This window comes from Tenrec ecaudatus, unplaced genomic scaffold, assembly GCF_050624435.1.
Source record: "Tenrec ecaudatus isolate mTenEca1 unplaced genomic scaffold, mTenEca1.hap1 Scaffold_170, whole genome shotgun sequence".
Taxonomy (NCBI): domain Eukaryota; kingdom Metazoa; phylum Chordata; class Mammalia; order Afrosoricida; family Tenrecidae; genus Tenrec; species Tenrec ecaudatus.
In genome coordinates this window covers 176,130-197,598 of record NW_027458068.1, presented here as the reverse complement: position 1 = coordinate 197,598, position 21,469 = coordinate 176,130, and the positions used below count along the sequence as shown (strand labels likewise).

Genomic DNA, 21,469 nt, shown 5'->3' with positions numbered 1-21,469 from the left:
ACAGCAAAGGCAGTCATCAGAGAAAGTCTCATAGTTACATGCTCACATAAGGAGGAGAGGCTTATGACAGATACACTGGCACAACATTTACAGCAAATAGAGCAGAGTCAACAAGATAATACAACTAATAGCAAAAGAAAATAAATCATAAAAAGTAGATCTGAGATTCAGGAGAGAGAAAATAAGAAAACTATGGGGGGGGGGAATCAATGCTGTTAAAAGTTGGTTCTTCGAAAGGATATACCAAATAGACAAACCTCTCACGAATTTGACCAAAGAAAGAAAGGAACACATTTTAACAGCAAGGATGAGGGGTGAAAGAGTAGATATTACAATGGAACACAGTGAAATCAAAGGATATTTACACAGTACTATGAAGGACTGTACTCCAATGAATTCAAAAACATGGACAAATTCTTGGAAAAACAATTCTTCCCTAGATTATCACTACTGGCCGTCAAGAACCTCAACAGACCCTTATCAATAGAAGAAACAGACAAGGTTATCAAGGGATTACCAAACAAAAATCACCTGGACCAGATGGGTTTACAGGAGACTTCTATCAAGCATACAGGGAAGAACTGACACCAATCCTACACAAACTCTTCCAGAACATAAAAAAAGATGGCAAACTCCCAAATTTCTTCTATGAAGCTAGTATAACTCTGATACCTAAACTGGGCAAGGATCCCACAAGAACTGAGAACTACAGACCAATTTCCCTAATGAATATTGATGCAAAATCCTCAACAAAATACTCGCCAAGAGAATACAAAAATATATACAACAAATAATTCACCATGACCAAGCAGGATTCATACCAGGGATGCAGGGATGGTTCAGTATACGAAAGACCATTAGTAGTATTATAAGCCACACTGAAATGAAAAAGTATAAGAACCACATAATATCGATAGATGCAGAAATAGCATTCGCCAACATCCAACACCAAATCATGTTTAAGACACTCAATAAGCTAGGAATGGAAGGAAAATTCCTCAATATAATAGAAGCTATATATATATAAAAACCAACAGCCACTGTGGTAGTCAATGGAGAAAAGACAAGATCAATTCTTCTGAAAAAGGGAACTAGGCAAGGATGTTCCTTGTCCCCATTAACATCGTACTGGAGGAAAAGAAAGGACATCAAAGTTATTTGTCTGAGGAAGGAAGAAGTGGAATCATCGTTATTCACAGATAATATGATTTTATATATGGAAAATCCTAAAAGTTCCACAAGAGGAGTACTGGAAGCAATAGAGGAATATGCCTATCAGGTTACAAGATCAACAAACAGAAGTTTATTGCAATACTGTCCACATCGGACAAGGCCACAGAAGAGGGGATCAAAAAAAGGGGTACCCTTCACAATAGCCAAACACACATTGAAATATCTAGGGAAATACCTAACTCAAAAAACAAAAGATGTGTTCGACAAAAACTACAAAACACTATTAAAACAAACCAACCTCAACAATAAGCGTGACCTCAACAAATGGAAGGAGATCCTATGCTCGTGGATCAGTAGACTCAATATTGTAAAGATGTAAATTCTACCTAAAGCACTATATAAGTTAAATGTTATCCCAATCCAAATTGCAGCATGTTTCTTCAAAGAGTTGGAAAAACAGATTACCAACTTCATATGGAGAAGGAAGAAACCTCGAATTAGCAGAGAACTGCTCAAGAAGGACAAAGTGGGAGGGCTTGCTTTAACCGACATTAATATAGACTATACAGCCACAGTGGTCAAAACACCATAGTATTGGTGTAATGATAGATATTCAGACCAATGTAAAAGGATTGAAAACCCAGAAATAAAATCATCAGCATAAGGACAACTAATCTTTATTAAGGGGCCCCCAAAAGATCAAATGGAAAGTGGATGCCTTCTTCATTCCATGGTGCTGGAAAAATTGATACATAGCTCCAGAAAAATGAAGCAAGACCCTTACCTCACTCCATACACGAGAATAAACTCAAGATGGATCACAGACCTTGAGGTACAACTATTAGGGCCATTAATGAGGGCATTGGGACAAACTTGAGAATCTTGGCTCAGGGATTACATACCGTATATACTCGTGTGTAAGCCAAGTTTTCAGCACAAAAATGTGCTGAAAAACTGATGTTCGGCTTATACACGGGTCAGTGGTACGAATGGATGTCATCTGGTCAAGCCTGACTAACAAAAGGAGGAAATCTCATGAAGCCTGCCATAGAGTTAATAGCAAAGTGGTTTTGAGATGCATGGAAAGACATTCCAGAAGACATGGTACAACGTGCCTTCCAGAAATGTAGTATTAGTAATGCTATGGATAGCATATGGTAACCCACTAAAAAGGAGGGGGGGGAAGACATGGGTAGCCTGGGGAACAGGGCACTAACCCACACAGGGGGAGGGTGCTGATTGTGTCTCCACAGGGAAAGAGGGACCAGACTTCAACCCGGAGCTCCAAAACAAGAACACAACACACTGACATGAAGCAGGGAACCGATAGAGAGGCCTGAGGGGCCGGCCCCATTACCAACTGAGTATACAGCACCTTCCCCCTCATAAGAATTAACTTCAGAGGACAGCACTGAAGCTAAAGCTCAAGGAGAGGGAACTGTCTAATTAGAGCACACAGGAGCCAATGAGGGGGGCAGGGGAAAAAATAGTGAAGCGCATCCTGGCTGACCAAGTCCTGAGGACAATGTTTCTGCTCAGAGCAGCAATGCAAAAAGACGACCACCAGGCCAGCCTCATCACAGGACACAGCATCTTCATTGACCCATAGCACCAATGGGGAGGACACTAGAGACACACGGCGGGAATTGTGCCCGCCCTGAGTCACTACAGCAAAGCCAGCCTCTGGTGGCATGCAGCAGAGCAGCAGGGGGAGCAAAGCAATGAAGTCCCCAGGGATAGATGTGGGGCCAGGGCATGGCACCGCACCAGACTCGACTGGAAAGCACTCATGAAGGACAACAAATAAACCCTCAACTGTTTATAGGGGTTTTTGTGTTATTGTTGTTGTTGTTGTTGTAGCTATTGTTTTATTTTCTATTGTTGCTTCATTGTACTCGGTCTTGTGATGGTGCATATTATTGTCGCTGCATGTTTACCTGAAAGGGATAGGCGGGATATACAAGCCGGAGGAGAGAACAAGGGGATGATAGTTCCAGGGGGATGTGGGAGAGGGGGAGGAGGGGGAAAGGAAGTGGGTGTGAACAAACCCAGGGACAAGGGAACAAGTGATCCAAAATCAGTGGCAAGGAGGGTGTAGGAGGCCTGGCAGGGCTGGATAACGGACAATGTAACCAAAAGGAATTCCTGAAACCCAAATGAAGGCTGAACATGATAGTGGGACACTAGGAACATACAAAGAAATAGAGGAAAGAACTAGGAGGCAAAGGGTAGTTATAGAGATCTAAATACAGGCATATGCAGATGTAAATATAATTATATACGATGAGGGGGAAATAAATCTATGTACATAAATTTATAGGTTTAGTATTAAGGAAAAAGATAGACAGTGGGCCCCTATGTACTCCCTCAACACAAGAACACTTTGTTCTAACAATTCAGTAGTATGAGATGCTCACCTTCCTGGCACAATCACTGAAGACAACAGGTGCACAAGCAAATGTGGTGAAGAAAGCTGATGGTTCCCGGCTACCAAAAGATATAGCATCTGAGGTCTTAAAGGCCTGACGATAATAAGGCAGCCATCTAGCTGAGAAACAACAAAACTCACATGGAAGAAGCACACCAGCCTGTCCCGACTAGATCGCTGAGGACAAAGCAGGTGCATAAGCAAATGTGGTGAAGAAAGCTGGTAGTTCCCGGCTGTCAAAAGATATAGAATCTGGGGTCCTAAGGCTGGAAGATAAACAAGGGGCATCTAACTGAGAAACAAAGAAGCCCACATGGAAGAAGCACACCAGCTTGTGAGATCACAAGGCATCGAAGGATCAGGTATCAGGCATCAAAGACCAAAAAAATAATAATAATAATCGTAGCATTGTGAATGAGGGGGAGTGCGGAGTGGGGACCCAGAACCCATTTGTGGGAAATTGGACATCCCCTTGCAGAAGGGCCATGGGGAGGAGATGAGCCAGTCACGGCACAGTGCAGCAATGATGAAACATTCAATACTCCTCTAGTTCTTGTACGCTTCCTTTCCCCCTCCCCCCATTATCATGATGCCCATTTTACCTTACAAATCCAGCTGGACTGGAGGATGTACACTGGTACAGATAGGAACTAGAAATGCAGGGAATCCAGGACAGATGGACCCCTCAGGACCAGTGGTGAGAGTGGTGATACCCAGAGGGTACAGGAAAGGTGAGGGAGAAAGGGGGAACAGATTACAAGGATCTACATATAACCTCCTCCCAGTAGAGAAGGGGTGAAGGGAGACTTTAGATGGTGTAAGATGTGACAAAATAATAATGATTTATAACTTATCAAGGGTTCATGAGGGAGCGAGGAGAGGGGAAAAATGAGGAACTGATACCAAGGGCTCAAGTAGAAAGCAACTGTTTTGAGAATGTGGATGGCAACAGATGTACATATATGCTTGACACAATGGATGCATGTATGTATTGTGATGAGTTGTACGAGCCCCCAATACAATGATTTTTTAAAAGAAAAAAAAAGATTTACACTCTGAGAAACCCACAAGGTCAGGCTAGCTAAAATTTAAAATATACATGACAGCCATGGGATATACTGTTGTTTATAGCCTACTACTAGCATCAAGAAGGCCAGAAGAAATCCTGTAATTCAACCTCAAATGTATATTACTGTAGTTCAATCTCAAAAATAAAATCCATTTGGTCTCACACTTAATTCTACCCCCAATCTAAGGATAATTAGTTCTTATAATGAGGTCCTGCTGAATGCTCACCCTCACAGAAGGTATAGTTGCTATAGCAAAGTGTGGTGAAGAAACTAGATGGTGTCCAGCTTTAAAAAAAGAATAGCATCTGGAGTCTTCAATCAAGCAGCCATCTAAGTGAGGCATCAACTAAGTCTACATGGAAGAAGCACAGCAGTCTGTGTGATTCAAAGACTAAGCAAGAAAATCCAAATCTAAAGGAGTGAAAGTTATCAGGGCTTAAATTGTGAATACACAATTTGCAGAACTATGGATGACAATGAGATCCCAAAATTCATCTGCAAGGCCCCCACATGGAGTGAGTCTCCAGTGAGCCCTTCTGACCAGAGTCCAGGGATGTGAATAGCCTTGCTCTTAGAGAGCACTGGAAACTTAAGATGTAAGACCTCATCATTTGATCTACTGTTTGACCCATTTGAAAGTTGTCATAGTTTTTAATACTTCCTTTCTTTTTTACTGGAGTTTTTCACTAGTTTACTTTGTTATTATTGTAGCTCCTTTTTTATTTTGCATGTTTTCCAGTTTATGAAACCCCGGGTAGGTAAATCTATGGGAACAGTAACTGAGTTAAGGGATTAATAGCTTACTGAGGATATAGGAAAGGAGTTTGGAGGGAAATGAGGAGAATAATGAGTGTAAAAAGGAAACAAAGTTCTAGAACTGATTGTAGCAATAATTATACAACTCTTTAATATTAGTGAACTATAAATATTAATGTATGATATGTGAATTATATGTCAATAAAACTATTGAAAAAAATAAGATCCATACTTCAAGAAAAAAATGTCTATATCATCAGAGGTGATTTTTTTTTTTTAGTTTCTTGGACCATGTTCCCAGATCCAATAGCTCCAATTTCTACTACTTTTCTATTTATTTAATAAATATCAAAAATCAAAGTCACTATTAATAAATATCTCCCAACTTAACAGTAAAGAAATAGGACATCTTTGCTATGCTTTCTGGTTTGTCATAAAGGTTTTGGGAAATGGTAAATAACTTTAATGGAAAGCATATTAATTTTTATGTTTGCCAAATACATAGATGGCTTCAAACAATGCCTGAACACACCAAACCATGAGAGCAATGTAACCGCAAGCAGGAATACATGAGAAGATTGGGCTACAGGGCCAGCCCCAACCAGAGCCAAACTGACCCCCTCCCTAAATGTATGTGCAACAGACCACACTAAACCTACAGGTGAGGTGAGGGGCCGGCACATCACGTCCACATGGAAGCAAACTGAAAAAGAAAAAGATAAAGGGATAGTCGGTCTAGACTCCATTATCGGCACACCAAGCCCCGAGGATGACGTTCCTGCATGGAGCTGCTAAAACACAGAGATGTCTGTAGGGCCGACAACAGCTCATAACATGTTGTCCCTTACTGGAGCATACTGCAATAGAGGACAATACTGGGGACATGTGGCAAGGAGGTAGTGCGGTCTGAACCCCCCACAGTGGGGCAAATCAAGAAAGGAACACAACAGATCAGCAACTGAAGCAAAGCCCCTAATGAGCTACCAAAATAGACTTCAGGCTAGGAGTGGCAAATCCTGGAATTCCCCCAGGACCAATGGGGAGTCATAAAGGTCAGTGGAAAGACCTGGAAGTATGTATGTTTTTCCTGTTTTTCTTCTTTTCTTTTTTCAATCTTTTGTTATCTTTTTGTTTGGTCGATGCCATTGTTGGTATGCCCACTTACATAAGACAGGCATGGGACCTGTCTTGAGGAGAAAGCTTGAGGAGAAAGCAATGGGACCAACAGTCCCGGAGGGACCTGGGGGGAGAAGGGGGCAGGGGAAGGGGGCGGGGGAAGGATAGTGTGAGCAAACAACGCCATAGACAGAGGAACAACTAGGGAATTAAAACCAACAACAGGAGGATATAGAGATCCTGGGGGTGTTAGAGCAGCAGCAATCTAGCTAAGAGGAAGTACTATGAGGCAGAAGTAGGACAAGCATGATGAGGCAGAAGGAAGGTAAAAAGAAACAGAAGAATTATCTAGGAAGCAAAAGCTATGGACAGAGGCATAAGCATAGATGTGTCCATATGTAAATACATTAATCCATAAAAATAGAAGTATTGGCCTATGTACATATTTTTATAAATAATACACTGAAGTAGTGGATGGACTTCAGGCCTCAGCTCATACCCTTCCTCAATACAAGAACACTTTGTTCTGTCATTCTGTGATGCCCACCCTCCTGGTACAATCCCTGAAGACAAAATGGGTGCATAAGCAAATGTGGTGAAGAAGGCGGATGGTGCTCAGCTATTAAAAGATAAGTGTCTAGGGCAGAGGTCCTCAAACTTTCTAAACAGGAGGCCAGTTCACTGTCCCTCAGACCCATTGAAGGGCTGGATTATAGTTTTAAAAAAAAAAACTATGAACAAATTCCTATGCACATATTTTTTTAATTGTTTTGTTAGGGGCTCATACAACTTTTATCACAATCCATACAAACATCAATTGTGTAAAGCACATTTGTACATTCATTGCCCTCATCATTCTCAAAACATTTGCTCGCCACTTAAGCCCCTGGCATCAGCTCCTCATTTTATTCTCCCCCTTCCCTCATGAACCCTTGATAATTTATAAATTATTATTTTGTCATATCTTGCCCTGTTCAACGTCTCCCTTCACCCACTTTTCTGTTGTTCGTTGCCCAGGGAGGAGGTCACAAGTAGACCCTTGTAATTGGTTCCCCCTTTCCAACCCACCCTCCCTCCACCCTCCCGGTATCGCCACTCACACTATTGGTCCTGAAGGGATCATCCGCCCTGGATTCCCTGTGTTTTCAGTTCCTACCTGTACTAGTGTACATCCTCTGGTCTAGCCAGAATTCGGATCATGATAGTGCGGGGTGGTGGGGAGGGGAGAAGCATTTAGGAACTAGAGAAAAGTTGTATTTTTCATCGGTGCTACATTGCAACTTGACTGGCTCGTCTTCTCCCCTAGACCCCGCTGCAAAGGGATCTCCAGTGGCCGACAAATGAGGTTTGGGTCTCCACTCTGCACTCTCCCCTCATTCACTATGGTAACACTTTTTTGTTCTGATGATGCCTTATACCTGATCCCTTCAACACCTCATGATCGCACAGGCTGGTGTGATTCTTCCATGTGTGCTTTGTTGCTTCTGAGCTAGATGGCCGCTTCCAAAAGCAGAGCTGATATCAAAGAGTTCAAGGAAGAAAATGTTTTGAAACTGATTGTGGTAGCGATTTTACAACACTGCGTGATATGATTGAACTACAGAATGGTGTGATGTCTGGCTTAGCTCCTAATAGAATGGTTTGGGAAAAAAATGAAACAGGTCTCACACCTCACATTATATACAAAAACAAACTCAAGATGAATCAAAGACCTAAATATAAAACACACAACCATAAAAACCATCAATGAAAAATAGGGACATGCTTAAGGGCCCTAATGCCAGGCATAAACACACTACCAAACGTAATGAAAAATAGCCACACTACAGAAGACAAAATAAAGGGCTGGGGCCTCCTAAAACAATGACATTTATGCACATCGAAAGAGTTAAAAAAAAGAAGCCACGTATTGGGGGGAAAAATTACTAATGACACATCAAATAAAGGGCTAATCTCCAAAATTTACAGAAAACTACAACATCTTAAGAAGAAAAATACAAATAACCCAAACAAAAATTGACCACCCTGACAATTTACCAAAGATGACATAGAGGCAGACAGCAACCCTCTGAAAAATGTTCATGTTTATTAGCAATAAGAGAAACACAGATTAAAACAATGAGAAAACACCTCACACCGACACTTCTATCAATCAATAAAACACAAAATAATAAAGAAGGGATGCAGAGAGATTGGAACCCTCATACATTGCTGATGGGACTGTAGAATTATGCAACCACCAGGGAAACGAGCATTGTTCTTCCTGAAACAAATGCAAATGCAATTACCTGATGATCTTGCAATCTCTCTACTGGGCATGCACCGTAAAAAAATAAAGAATAAAGCACAAACAGACATCTACGCACTATGTCTACTGCAGCAATTTCCACAATAGCAAAGAGCATGGAAACAATCCAAAACACTAATTACAGAGGTGTGAATAAACAAACTGTTTCACGCATACAATTTAAAAAGACGACTCCTGTGAACACCCAAGGGCAACGCTAGAGAACATTGTGCTTAGCAAAGTTAGCCACTCTTAAAACAGATAAAAAATTAATGACACCATTATTACAGGAAGAGTGAGCTTTACCCTAAAAGATAAGACTCCGAAGACGGTGCCTCCCCCAGGAATAGGGGTGGGGGCAGGGGCAGGGAGAGAGGAGGGAAAGGAAATTATAAAGGGAGGACAGACAGAAGGGAAAAAGAGAAAGTCACATTCATGGAAGGTTTAACGGGATATTTATTATTGATTTCATTTATTAGCAACTATATATAACATGCTTCTTATAAGCCAAAATAAATATATACGTAAATAAATAAAAGCAAGAGCAAAGGGTCACAGCCTTAAAACAAAACAAAAAAACACTCCAGATTCCTTACCCCTCAGATCTAACTATTGGTCTGAGTGGCTTAAAAAAAGGAGGGAAAGTAAAATTGCATTTAGGAGTCTTTAGTGATAAGCAAGTTCATTTCAAACATATGAGAAAAAAGACTATGCTCAAGAAAATAACTTACCTCATTTGCTTATGCAGCGCGTATGCTTCAATCAGAGAATGTACCATACTGGCCTAAAAAAAAAAGCAGCATGCAAAAAAAAAGGCAGAAAATAATCTGTGCTTAATTTCTCTTGAAAGTGTAATTGAGCACAATCCTATGTTCTCATCCTCTTGAACCTACACTTTAGACAATATAGGTATTACCTAAATGGCTAAAGCGAAAACACCAGACCTTAATTAATTTTTCTCCTCCAACTTCTTCCATACGACTTCGGAGATTCTCAAGTAAAGCCACACCATCCTCTCTGTGCCAACCTCTCCCTTGTGCCCCCCACCCCACCTGTCCTTTGGCACCCCGCCGATAAACGCTGCTCTCGGAGAACACTTCCTCCACCCAATATTACTTCACAAATTTGTCACGAAGATCTTCCCAAACTCTAAAATCCTCGGCGCTTCCAAAAGCCGCCCCACCCCCACCCCCTCTGCCCGGTCGACTGCCTCCATTGCCGCCCGCCTCCACCAAAAAGCCCACGATTTTTCGTCCCCAACTTTCTCACCCGTTTGGGGACTTTCGACAAGGAGTCGCACATCCTGACATACTCAGGACTGTAGATGTAAACCGGGGCCAGCGACTGCCCACCATCCTCAGACTCCTCCATCTTCCACTGGCAATCTTTCCGTTAAGATCCGGCTCCTCGCAGACTCAGTTCGAGTCGAGTTCCTGCTCCTGTGAACAGTCGCAGGTGCTCTCTGGTCAACATTCCCTCCTATTCCCGAGCTCTCCGGAAACGCTTTCCCGCCCCACATCGACTGAGAGAAAACAATGCGCCTGCCTCCGTGGAAACCATCCAGTTCAAAAGAAGGTTTGGTAGCTATAAATTTTTTAAATTCTAAATAGTTGTCCAAAGGGATAGAAATTTACAGCAAAAATAAGTCCAGTCAAAGCCAACCATCCTTGTTGCCCAACGGGGCTATTTGTGATTAGGTCAAACCACCTGCAGAGCATGCTGGGAGATGTAGTTTCCAGTAGTTTGAGGCAAGGAAGAGTCGCGGCTTGCCGCCAATTTGATTTTTAGGGCTAAAACACATAACCTCGGCTCTTTATAAAGTCCTTGCAAATACATACTTTTAAATACTTAAAGATGTAGCTATTCATGAGTTTACCATAACCTATTTCTATCAGCCGTGTCTTCCAATGACAAAGTGGGGGCGGTGGGGAGGAGGGAGAGGGGAGAGGGACAGACAGGATTTAGGTCATACAAGGAATTAGGAATCCTAGTAGCACAGTAGTTAAGCGCTGAGCTGCTAACCAAAGGATGGGCAGATTGCACCCGCCAGCTACTTTACTTACTTTGCTTCTAGAGAAGAGGATGTGGCAGTCAGTTTCCATAAAGGTTCTAGCCTTTGAAACCCTGCGAGGCAGTTCTATTCTGTCCTATAGGGTAACTATGGTTTGGGTTTTGTTTTTGTTTAATGAAAGATATAAACGATTTTTAAAATTTGACCAGTAAATCCTCGTATTAATATTAGTTCATCAGTTCTCATCATATGGTAGTTAACAATTTCAAATAATTTACTCTGGCAAATGTTTCCCAAGACACTGGCAGGTTCTGATCAGTATATATGTACTAGAGTTTATTTATACATTCCTCAACAGACAGGGATTTTGGTTCTTAGCAGCCCTAAGAAAATTAACATAGCAAAATAATCTCCTAATCATTAATTCATACACACATTGTTCTGTGACATTAATTGAAATCTCCTAATTTCCCCTTGGGTACTCCTTTCCATTGATCTGGCTTTTCTGTTCCATCCTTCTTTGCCCCATTAGTCTCAATATAGAGCATGCTCTTCATGGCTGTTATTTATTTTATAGCCCCGTATTGAGTTTCAAGTTGGAAGATTGCCTTCGGGCAGTGGTTCTCAACCTTCTTAATGCTGGGGCCCTTTAATACAGTTCCTCATGTTGTGGGGAACCCCAACCATAAAACTTATTTTCATTGCTACTTCATAACTATAACCATAGCTGTAATTTTGCTACTGTCGTGAATTGGACAACCCCTGTGAAAGGGTCGTTAGACCCCCCAAAGGGGTCGGGACCCACAGGTTGAGAACCACTGTCTTAGGGAACTAGCCTTGCGGTGTCTTCCAATACCTTTCAGAGCAGTAAGCTGGTATTTTCTATTTTTGTTTTTGAATTTGCCCTACTTTTTAATCATTTTAATCAGGGTCATCTTCCGTGCTCCTAGTCAGCGCCAACTGTGGTGGCTGGGCACCACCTGGTTCTCTGGTCGCACATTATGGCTCATGTGGGCCGTGCGTCCTTTGGACTGGACTACTAATTGCTTCCTTGAGTCTTCAGTTTTCGTCTTCTTTCTAAACTAATTGTGATTAATACACCTATCAAACCAGGCCACAGTTCAATCACATCTAGCAGAATTGTACATTTGCTGCCACGGTCATTTTCCACACAATCTTTTTCTGTATGGACCCCCTTGATAACAGCCTCCCTTTACCTAATCTGTGGCCCCCTCCCCCACAAAACTCATATCCTACTGCTGACGATATAGGTTCATCTGTCCTGGTTTTCATAACCTGAAAAATGAAAAAGACATATACTGCAGCTTCCAGAGGGTGACTGCAATGATACTGCACTCCCAAGATACCCCTGAATATGCACAGTCAGAAACCCAGCCAAACAATACAATCCCCAATGCATACGATTTTGGAGACCAGATCAGGTCCAGCGTGCATCCTAGGGGGAATCTGTTGACAAGTTTTAACTTTTTCAGGCAGGCTTCTGCCTTTGACCTTCTATACTCAACTCACCAATGCCCTCCGTTTAGTGACCACTTTCCTCCTGTCCCTCGATTCTGGATAGAGTCTTATTTCCTGCATAGTTCCACCAATGAATCTCGGGCTCCCATGTCATCCGTAGCGTCTGGCAAACCAGATTCTTGGGCTTTAGGCTCTGATACTGAGCCCTCCCTTCAATTTGGATTATATGCTTCACAATCCTTTGGTGACTGGTGATGGTGTGCTTCTTCCATGTGGACTTGGTTGACATCTCACTTAGATCGCTGCTTGTTTGGAGACAAGATTTAAGACCCCAGATGCTATTTTATCTGATAGGTGGCACCATCTAATTTCTTTACCACATTTTGCGATAGCACCCGTCTCCTCCATGTTCCTTTCCTGGAGACGAGTATTGGAGTATTGAGCATGGCCATGATGTACGAACTAATTATTTTTAAGTTGGAACTGGGCTTTAGTGTATGCCCAAACCAGTCCTGGATGTATGTTTGTTTGACGTGGTCTTTCAATTTATTCTTACTTTGGAATTAACCCAAATATCATACCACTTAATCTCATCAAGCAGAATTTTACCATTGCTTCCATAATCAGTTCCCAAACATTGGATTTCTCCTGGGTACTCTGACATTATCTCCCTTTTATTGCTATCCCCCTCCCCCACTTTCCTGGGTTTCATTTACCAAAAAAAGGAAAAACTTATTTCACTTCTTCTGAAGGCTAATTCCCTACTCCATAGCACCTGAGGTATGCCCTGCTATGAACAAACAAAAACCAAATATAGCAGAACGATCATCACATATTTGCCAGAACAATATTTGATCTTAGCACAATCTATGAGGCATTGATGTAGCAAGACCTTATTTGTCTACCTGCCAACAATTCTCCAAAATTGATACAGCTGTTTTCTGCTTCCTTGGACACATGTATTTTCCGGTTTAAGTCCACAAGTTCTAGGTGCGTCTGAGGTGGGATTCCTGCAAGGGATCTCTTTGATTCTGCCTCTGGGGCATGCCGTACGACGTAAAGGTCCAGGATTCAGTGTCCCAAGGCCCCGTGACACCCAGCCTGAGTCCCCAGGATACAGCCAGCAGCCTGCGTCAGGGTGACCCATCTGGTGCTCCAGGCTTCTGTGATGGCCAGTCTCAAGCTTTGCAGACTCCAGTAGCTTCTCTTCAAATGAGGATGTAGAAAATTATCTTTATGAGGTATGTTATGCCAATTAACCCAGATGTCCCTCGAGACGACGGTCCTTAACATTCAAACCCAATAGCTCAGTCCTCTGAGGTGTTTGGATAGGTCTAAGACGTTTCCCCAAAAGTGCCCCTATTTGTATACATACGCCCAATTTCCCTAATGATATCTACACGTGCATGCATGTGTACTCTCAGATGCCCTCCCACACTTAGCTAGTATACATGTTAAGAAGGTAACCACTCACAGATGTTTGGTCAATATTACTGTTCTTCCAGAATTGTATATGTTACAGCATTTACATACCCAAGCCAAATTAACTGCCACAGAGCACCCTATTGGACAGGATCGAATTGCCCCATAGAAAGCCTACGGCTGACCTTGGGGCAGCAGCCCGACTTGTACCCATGAAGCCCCTAGAGCCCCATAGCATTTACCACCGTTGTCCTTTCTGCTTACGATGTTCTCAGTGTCTCCCTTTGCCTTGGTCACATTGCGCCGACTTCCTCCATGTTGTATATTGCTTTTTCTTCACCAGAATCATCCTGTTTGCTGTCTAGTAAGTGATTCCCCTTCTTTCCTTGGTAATGATCAAATGATGTTTCTAAATCTGTTCTGGACATTTTATCATGGCAGTCTCATACAATATTTGTACTTTGGAGTTTGACTTATTTCACTCACATTATCTCTTCAAGATTCACCCGTGTTTTGTGGATTCGTCATTATCATTGCAGAATATTCCGTTGTATGTATGTGCCACTGCTTATTTATGTTTCGTCCTCGGTGGGCTCTTTTGTTGTTTCCATCTTTGGTTATTGTGACTGATGCTGCAGGGAACATGGATGTGCTTTTGTCTATTGATGTAATGCCTCTTATTTAGGATCTACATCTAGGAGTTAGATTGCTAACTCTTATGGCATTTCTCGTCCTGGCTTTCGGAGAAGTGTGGATTCCCTTTTTCACAGTGGGTGTGCTGGTTTGTGCCCCGTCATACTGACAGTGTCTGAAAGTCCCCGTCTCCCCAAACCGCTCCAGCGTTTGTTGTTCTGTGTTGCTGTTTTTGTTATTGTTCTCCTTTTCTATCAGTGCTATTCTGACTGGAGTGAGATGATATGTCATTGTAGTTTCAATCTGCATCTTCCTTCTGGCCAGTGATCCTGAGCATCTTCTGATGTTTGCTAGCCACCTGGATGTCTTGTTTGGTGACATGTCTTGTTCACTTTAAAATGGGTTGTCTTTTTGCTTCTTTTGGATTGAAGTGTTCTATTGAAAACATTAGCGATCAGACCATTTTTTCAGATACGTTATTGCCAAAAAATAGTACCCGACCTTAGATTCTCTTTTTATTCTTTTGGGGAAAGTTATTGATGAGCATAAATATTTAATCTTTAGGAGGTTAAAGTTTTCTAGTTTATAGTCTGGTGTTTGTGCATTTTTATTTATGTATGATAGTGTGTAGGTATTACATTTAGGTCTTTGCTCTATCTTGAGTTTTGGTTTTCTGTGTGATATGAGATACGGGTCCTGTTTCATTATTCTGAAAATAGAAACCCAGCTTTGCCAGCACCATTTAATGAAGAGATGACCTCTTCCCCACTGAATGTAGTTCAGCCTTTGCCAAACATCAGCTGTTCATAGGTGGTTGTGTTTACTTCTGACGTCTCCAGTTTGTTCCATTAGTCTTCTAAAAAAATCACAAGAACACACTGTCACTGCTGTTTACTGTCACGTTGGCTTCAGCTCATGATGCCCCACAGTTCCAGGAAACACTGTGTTAAAGAGGCAGAGACTTCTTAAAAAAATGGTCTAACAAGGAAGAATTATTCTGGCACAAGAACTTCGAGGGAAAATTTTCAGTTTCACTTCCTCCTTGAAGCCTTGTGATTTTTCCCATTTTGATTCTTCTCTTTTTATTCATAATTTTTCTCTTCAGGAATGATTCTCATTGGATAGTTATCCCGGTTTATTCATTTTGTAGTTTGAAGATATGCGCTGTTACATGCGATAATATTCCCAGTCCCAGAAATGGTATACAAACTAGCTACTACTCACCGCATGGTCCCTAGCCCAGTGCCATGCCCTCGCTGTCTCTCAGGAGGCATCCAGAGCGCTTAGGAATGGGGCCAGGTACGATTTGAAGGGAAGTCATGTGGACGTGATGAGTGCCTTGATTTCGGTGACAAAGGGGTAAAAAGGGAATCAAAGAGAACTTAAAGATTTTAGACCATTTTTCCTGAGAGGATGGCAAATTATTACTGTCCCTGCACTTTAGGTTTATTTTTTTTCCCTTTTGCTTCCCCTGCCTCCCTTATCTCATACTTTTTCTTACTACTCTTGTCTGTGAAGCCTCAGGTAGAGGGCCGGTCAGAATGCGATACTCCTTTCTCTCTCTCTCCACTTCCAATTTAACACAGCGCAATCCTGTCATTGCCAGTGAAAGAAAATGAAGAAGTATGGCAGGTTATCTTTAATATGGAAAACTTATAATATGTGTCTCTGATCAAATGTAAATCTTTCAAATGCCAAGTCAGGCTGAAAGTTAGGTTATTTCCACACATGCCTAGAATTAATGCCGAAGTCTCTCACAGAATTTCATATATGTATATAATATATATATACACATACGCGCGCAAACACACACTAACTGTTCAAAATCAGATTATTTTTCCAGAGTGAGTTTTATTTACATATTTATTCAGTAGTTCATTAGACAATGAAAAATTCTACCAGAAAGGCCTTTATATGAACATAGGAGAAGTGTGTGGTGGAGACAAAGAAACAGAAGATGCAATGTCCAGGCTCAGTATGTGGCTCTGAAAGAGTCCTCTGTAAAAGAATCAACTGAGCATACAGTGAGTCTGTTCAGTGCTGTGGGGTTTCTGGGGGCCATGGAGGTTCCAGTGTAGATTGGTGAGAGGCTCGTGGAAATAGCGTTGGCTTTTGGCACAGTGGGGTTGGACTTCAGATTCTACCATGAACCAGCATTGGGTCTCAGACACCAGAAACTCACTCACTGCCATTGAGTATATTTTGACTCAGAGTGGTACTAGAGGACAAAGTAGGACTGCCCGTGTCAGTTTCTGAGACTGTAAATCTTTAGCGAGTTGAAAGCCTCATCTTTCTCTCTTGGAACAGCTGATAGTTTTGAATGACTGACCTTGTGATTTGCAGCCCCAAACCAGGACTAGAACCTTAGTCTTCTCTTACGAAGATGAGGATAACAATAAGTACTCTGTAATGCAGCTGAGAGGCTTAAAGAGAGACCAAGGAAGCGAAGCACCCATCCAAGTGCCTGATATGTAAGGGCTCTTTCTCAATGTGTAGCAACTATACAGACCAGAGTGCGTGTGTGTCTTGTGAGTGAACAGGGTAGAGCTGTGCATGGAATAGGGGAGAAAGTGCACAGGAGGCTCAAATGGGGAGCTTTGTGGGAGCAGGTTTAAAGATGGAGTTTGCAAAAGGGAAGGAGGCATAGATTGAGAGGACAATATACCCAGCATAATGCATCTGTGGATAATGCTGTAAAAATGCATAGTGCTTATTATTCCTATGATAATCAACCTCGTTATTGGAGCAAATGAGCTAAGTTCTGTCATATGTTGGATGATCAGATCTTCTTAGGTTCAAGGCACTTTGTTCTCAGTAATATACTAGAGACGAAGTATTTAAAGAGATGGAGATTTGTAAGAAGTTGAATTAGCAAATGTTGTGTGATACATGCATGTATATCTGTTTTTTAATAGCAGCAGCAGTAAAGGAACAGAAAGGAGAGAAAGAGGAGAATCGTCGTAAAGGCTGCTTATATAGAGTCAGACACCTCAAGGGGTTTGATTTTTGATTTGAAGGTTTAGGGGTCACGATTTCATAGGACATTCAATTAATTGGCTTATCATTGGTTCTGGTACTTCTGTTTTGTCCCTGATTTGTCACAGGGTGCTAAACAGCTTGCAAGCAGGCATCTAAGTGACAATAACTGGTTTCGACGTACCTACCATGGGAACTCTGATGCTGGAGTAGGCTAAGAATTGGGCTGATAATCACAGCGTGGGGCTCACAGCCACTAGTGACTTCAAGACAGGAAAAGTAGGCTTTCTTCCCATCCCAAAGGCTTACAGCCTCGGAGGCCCACAGGGGCTACTCTGTTCTGCAATATAGACTCGCTATGGGTTGGAATTGACTTGGTGGCCATGGGGTTCATGAAGAACAACAGAGGAAGAAGGAGAGTCAGGATTAGGAGGAAGAAATGGAATGCGCCCTGGGATAACATTTCAACTTTACATGAAAAGAATTGTTTCTGAATCCTTCTTCAGTCCAGGCCTCAGTGTAGCTTAATTAATGTGGAATAACTGCCGTGAGCACTGCACTCTGTCAGCGAACTATGTAGACAGGTCCAATAGCTCATCACACCTTGAGATGTGGCATGGGAAGCTTCGGGAACAGTGAAAGGCAGGCTGAACGTGGTTGTGCAACCTGAAGAATATAGTCAGTGTCACTGAATTGTAATTTTTAACTGTGGAAGTGGCATGTAAGGATACGTAAAAAAGTAATGCTACAAAATCATAGAAACCTCTATTAAACCTTTACAAAATGCGAAGCTATTGCTTCCTGACATATCTTCTGTCTACATCTATACTTCCAAAGGCAGTGTTTATACCTATCTTGCCTGCCCTGAGGAAGGGGCATTCCTTTGCCCTCTTGGATTTAGACCATGTCAATGATAATTTTGGCATCCGCAAGGGATACAAATTGGGTTTCTTTCAAATGTTCTGTGAGTTTTCAGGACAAAGGGAAGTGTGAGGCCCAGGACCGAGGTTGTGGGGTGAATGGGCTAGGATTTCCCGAATAGCTGCTCTTAGGACCGAGCAGGTGTATTTTGATGGGAAAATTCTTGGCACAACTTTCCTGGCCCTTTCTCACCTATACGGTTTTCATTTTTCTCCCCCCCCCCAGTAAACTCTAATTAATTGTGCATTTTTCTTTGAGAAAACCTATGAAGATTATCCCACTGGGATCCTTACAAACAGTGGCTGTAACTTTCGGAGCTGGCTTTGTTGTCTGGAGTTTAATTGGCCCGGCAGATCCTGTGGGGCGCCGCTGTCTTGCAGTGCCCCACCTTCTATTCCCTTTCCTTTATGAAGGCGCCCTGATCAGACCAGCACAAGGACATTGCTGACAGGGTTTGTCCGTACCCATCCACGGATCCAAGGACATGCTTACATACATTTTGTTTGGAATAAACCCATGCGCAAATGAACGGAAACGGTAGTATCAATACTTTTTGACTTACAGTTAGCTGTTTTACCGTGTTTATTTTCAACAACAAAAATAAAGCAGGTAAATGATTGCATTAGTCATGCACAGGTGCCTGTGACAAGTAGCCGTATGTAAAGCAGAGTGATATCCTGCTAGTTGTCCGGCTGTCCTGAAAGAAGGGGTGGGGGTGGGGGGCTGTACAGCAAGTTCGAAAGCTGGAAAAGAGATTGTCTGCACTGTTGGGGCTGTACAAAAATAAATCATTTATTCACCAAATAATGGCTAATACTTATGTTTCATTAATCAAATAATACCTAGTGTTTGCTTTATTGATTATTATGCATCAGTTATCTCATTTCATCTTCATAACAATTAGGAAGAAATTTCTGTCACATTATTTTACAATATTTTATGGAGGAGGGCACAGAAGCTCCGGGAGATTGGAGTGATGTTCCCATTGCCACGTGACTCTAACTTGTGGGGCTGAGACTCCAGCTGGGATGGTCTGCAGAGTCCCTTCTGCTCCTTCTGCCCTCCCCCACGGGTTGCGGTAGGAGGTCTGCAAGGCAGGCGCAGCGGGAAGCAGGGCAAGCCCTTTCTGTCTGTCTGCATGGAGTTAATTCCGAGGCAGAGATGAAATTCTCTGAGCATTCTAACTCCAGCTGTCGAGGGGAGGGACCCTTAAGCACTCTTTGGAACACAGTTTCTCCATCTCAGGACCATGCTCATGTTGACCTGACTGATTCTGTGGTTGCTGTTGTGATGGCCTGTCCGGCGCGTTACCGGCTGTGGATCAGCATTTCCTTGCCCACTAGATGCCAGCAGCGCCAGCAGCTGTGATAATCAGCAGTGTATTCAGAGATGGCCACATGTGCCGGGAGGACCCTCCCGAGTCTAGAAAAATGCGTTGGCTCTTGGTGAATTTAAATTGCAAAAGTGTGGAGGTGTGCAGCCAGCCTATATTCGGAGGTGACAGAGGGCTTGGCGAGACTCACCTTACTCCTTGGTAATCTTCTTTGTCTGCAGAAAAACTTGAACTCAAATGGCGCTGCAGGCAGGACATCTGGACTACAGCGCGAGAGACTTAAGGGCTTGGCGTAACCAATTGAGTGATTAAAAGGGAAAGGTTTTCAGATTTTCATTGGATAGTTATTTTAAATGAAGAGAAAATACAAGTAAAAGGAAGTGAGAAGTAAACATTTTATGAGCGAAACCCGTGAGAGTTGGGACTCAACACTACTGCTTTGCTTTTTCCAAGTCTCACAAGTATTTTCCTTTTACAGGGAAAAATCTTAGGACCTTTCTGTCACTTGTTTGAGCGGAAGGAGCCCTGGTACTGTAGTGGTTATGCATTGGGCCACTAATCGCAAGGTCAGCAGCTTGAAACCACCAGTTGCTCTGTGGCAGAAAGACAGGGCTTTCTACTCCTGTAAAAAATTACAGTCTCAGAAACTCAGCTAACTGCAAGGTCAGCAGTTTGAAACCAGTTGCTGGGGAGGAAAGAGTTAGTCTCAGCCTTGGAAACTCACAGGGGCAGCTCTGCCCTCTCCTGTAGGGTTGCTAGGAGTCAGCATCGACTGCACGCCTGTAAGCTTTTCTTTTGTCTTATTTTAATGGAAAAGATTTGAGTTTCCCTTTTCTGACAGGCTTCTACCGTACACGAATCTGGCTTTTGTCATTTTCAGAGTACCCTGGTTTGCTTCTGGGGGTTGCTGGTGTATTTTGGAATAGTCTGAACTTGCATTTAACAATGTTTTTAATGCATGATTGATTAGCCTTCGGTCCTCCTTATGTTTTAGTAGCCCTACAGTGGTGGTCATATATATATATCAGAATAAACTGAGGACATTTTTCTCTCAAATTCATACGTATAGATGCAGCTCCAAACCTGCTGCGTTGGAGTCTTTAGATGCAGGAGAGCATATGCTTTGACAGCATACAAGGGGGCTCCAGAAATTCATGGGAAATGTAATGAAAATAACGTAATTTTATTTTTGGAACAAAACTAAAAAGAAAAGTATGACCAGGCTTACTAGTCAGATAGCGACTGATGGAACGTATGAGCCGATGACCCTTGGTAACCCTCAGGTGTGGACATGAATTCACTCTCACGCTTAATGTTGAGCTAGAACCATAGGGGGAGCAGTCACACTAGAGAGGGAGAAGACCCGACACTCAGGGCTCAGGGGCAGTGTGTGCGAAGAACACGGCTCAGCGGGTGAGAGAAGCAGGACACAGGGAAGTCTGGAGGAAGCGGGAGAAGCAGGATGCATTGTGAGGTTTGCAGCATGGTTTGTGGAGTAGAGGACTGATCTGCCCAGTAACCTTCTACTCAATTCACTAAGAAGGTTCAAAAGATAACAGAAGTTTTAGGACTGAACTTTTTGAAGCTTCCTTTGAGTTAGAAAGCTCTGAAGCACACTCTGATTGAGAGGCATCTACAGTCTTTTTTCCCTGCCTCTTGGTCTGCAGTGACCTATTGTGACCAAAGGACTATCCCCCAATTCACAAAGAGCAGTTCTGTTTAATTCTTATTGTCTAGAACTTCTCTGTCATATCGAAGTTCAAGGGATGTTGGGAAATGTAAATTGTAGTTAGGAAGGTCACATGTCCAGCTAAAAATGAGGGGTTCTACGGCTCAGTAACAAAAGAGAACAGACATTGATGGA

General features: G+C 42.4%; 1 protein-coding gene across 2 annotated transcripts in view; it reads right to left on the bottom strand.

The window, feature by feature from the left end:
- The window catches only part of LOC142436136 (histone deacetylase 8-like), an 82,471-nt gene that overhangs the window by 10,798 nt on the left and 50,204 nt on the right, over positions 1–21,469 (bottom strand). The window contains exons 1-2 of one of the 2 annotated variants that reach the window (XM_075540017.1): positions 10,100–10,478; positions 9,562–9,614 (exon numbers count right to left, since the gene is read on the bottom strand). The exons of the other annotated variant lie outside the window; for it this stretch is intronic. Of the exons in view, the coding sequence (XP_075396132.1) occupies positions 9,562–9,614; positions 10,100–10,201 (155 nt within the window). The 5' untranslated portion in view covers positions 10,202–10,478. Of the gene's footprint in view, positions 1–9,561; positions 9,615–10,099; positions 10,479–21,469 lie in introns of those variants that run through there. 2 annotated transcript variants of the gene reach the window in all.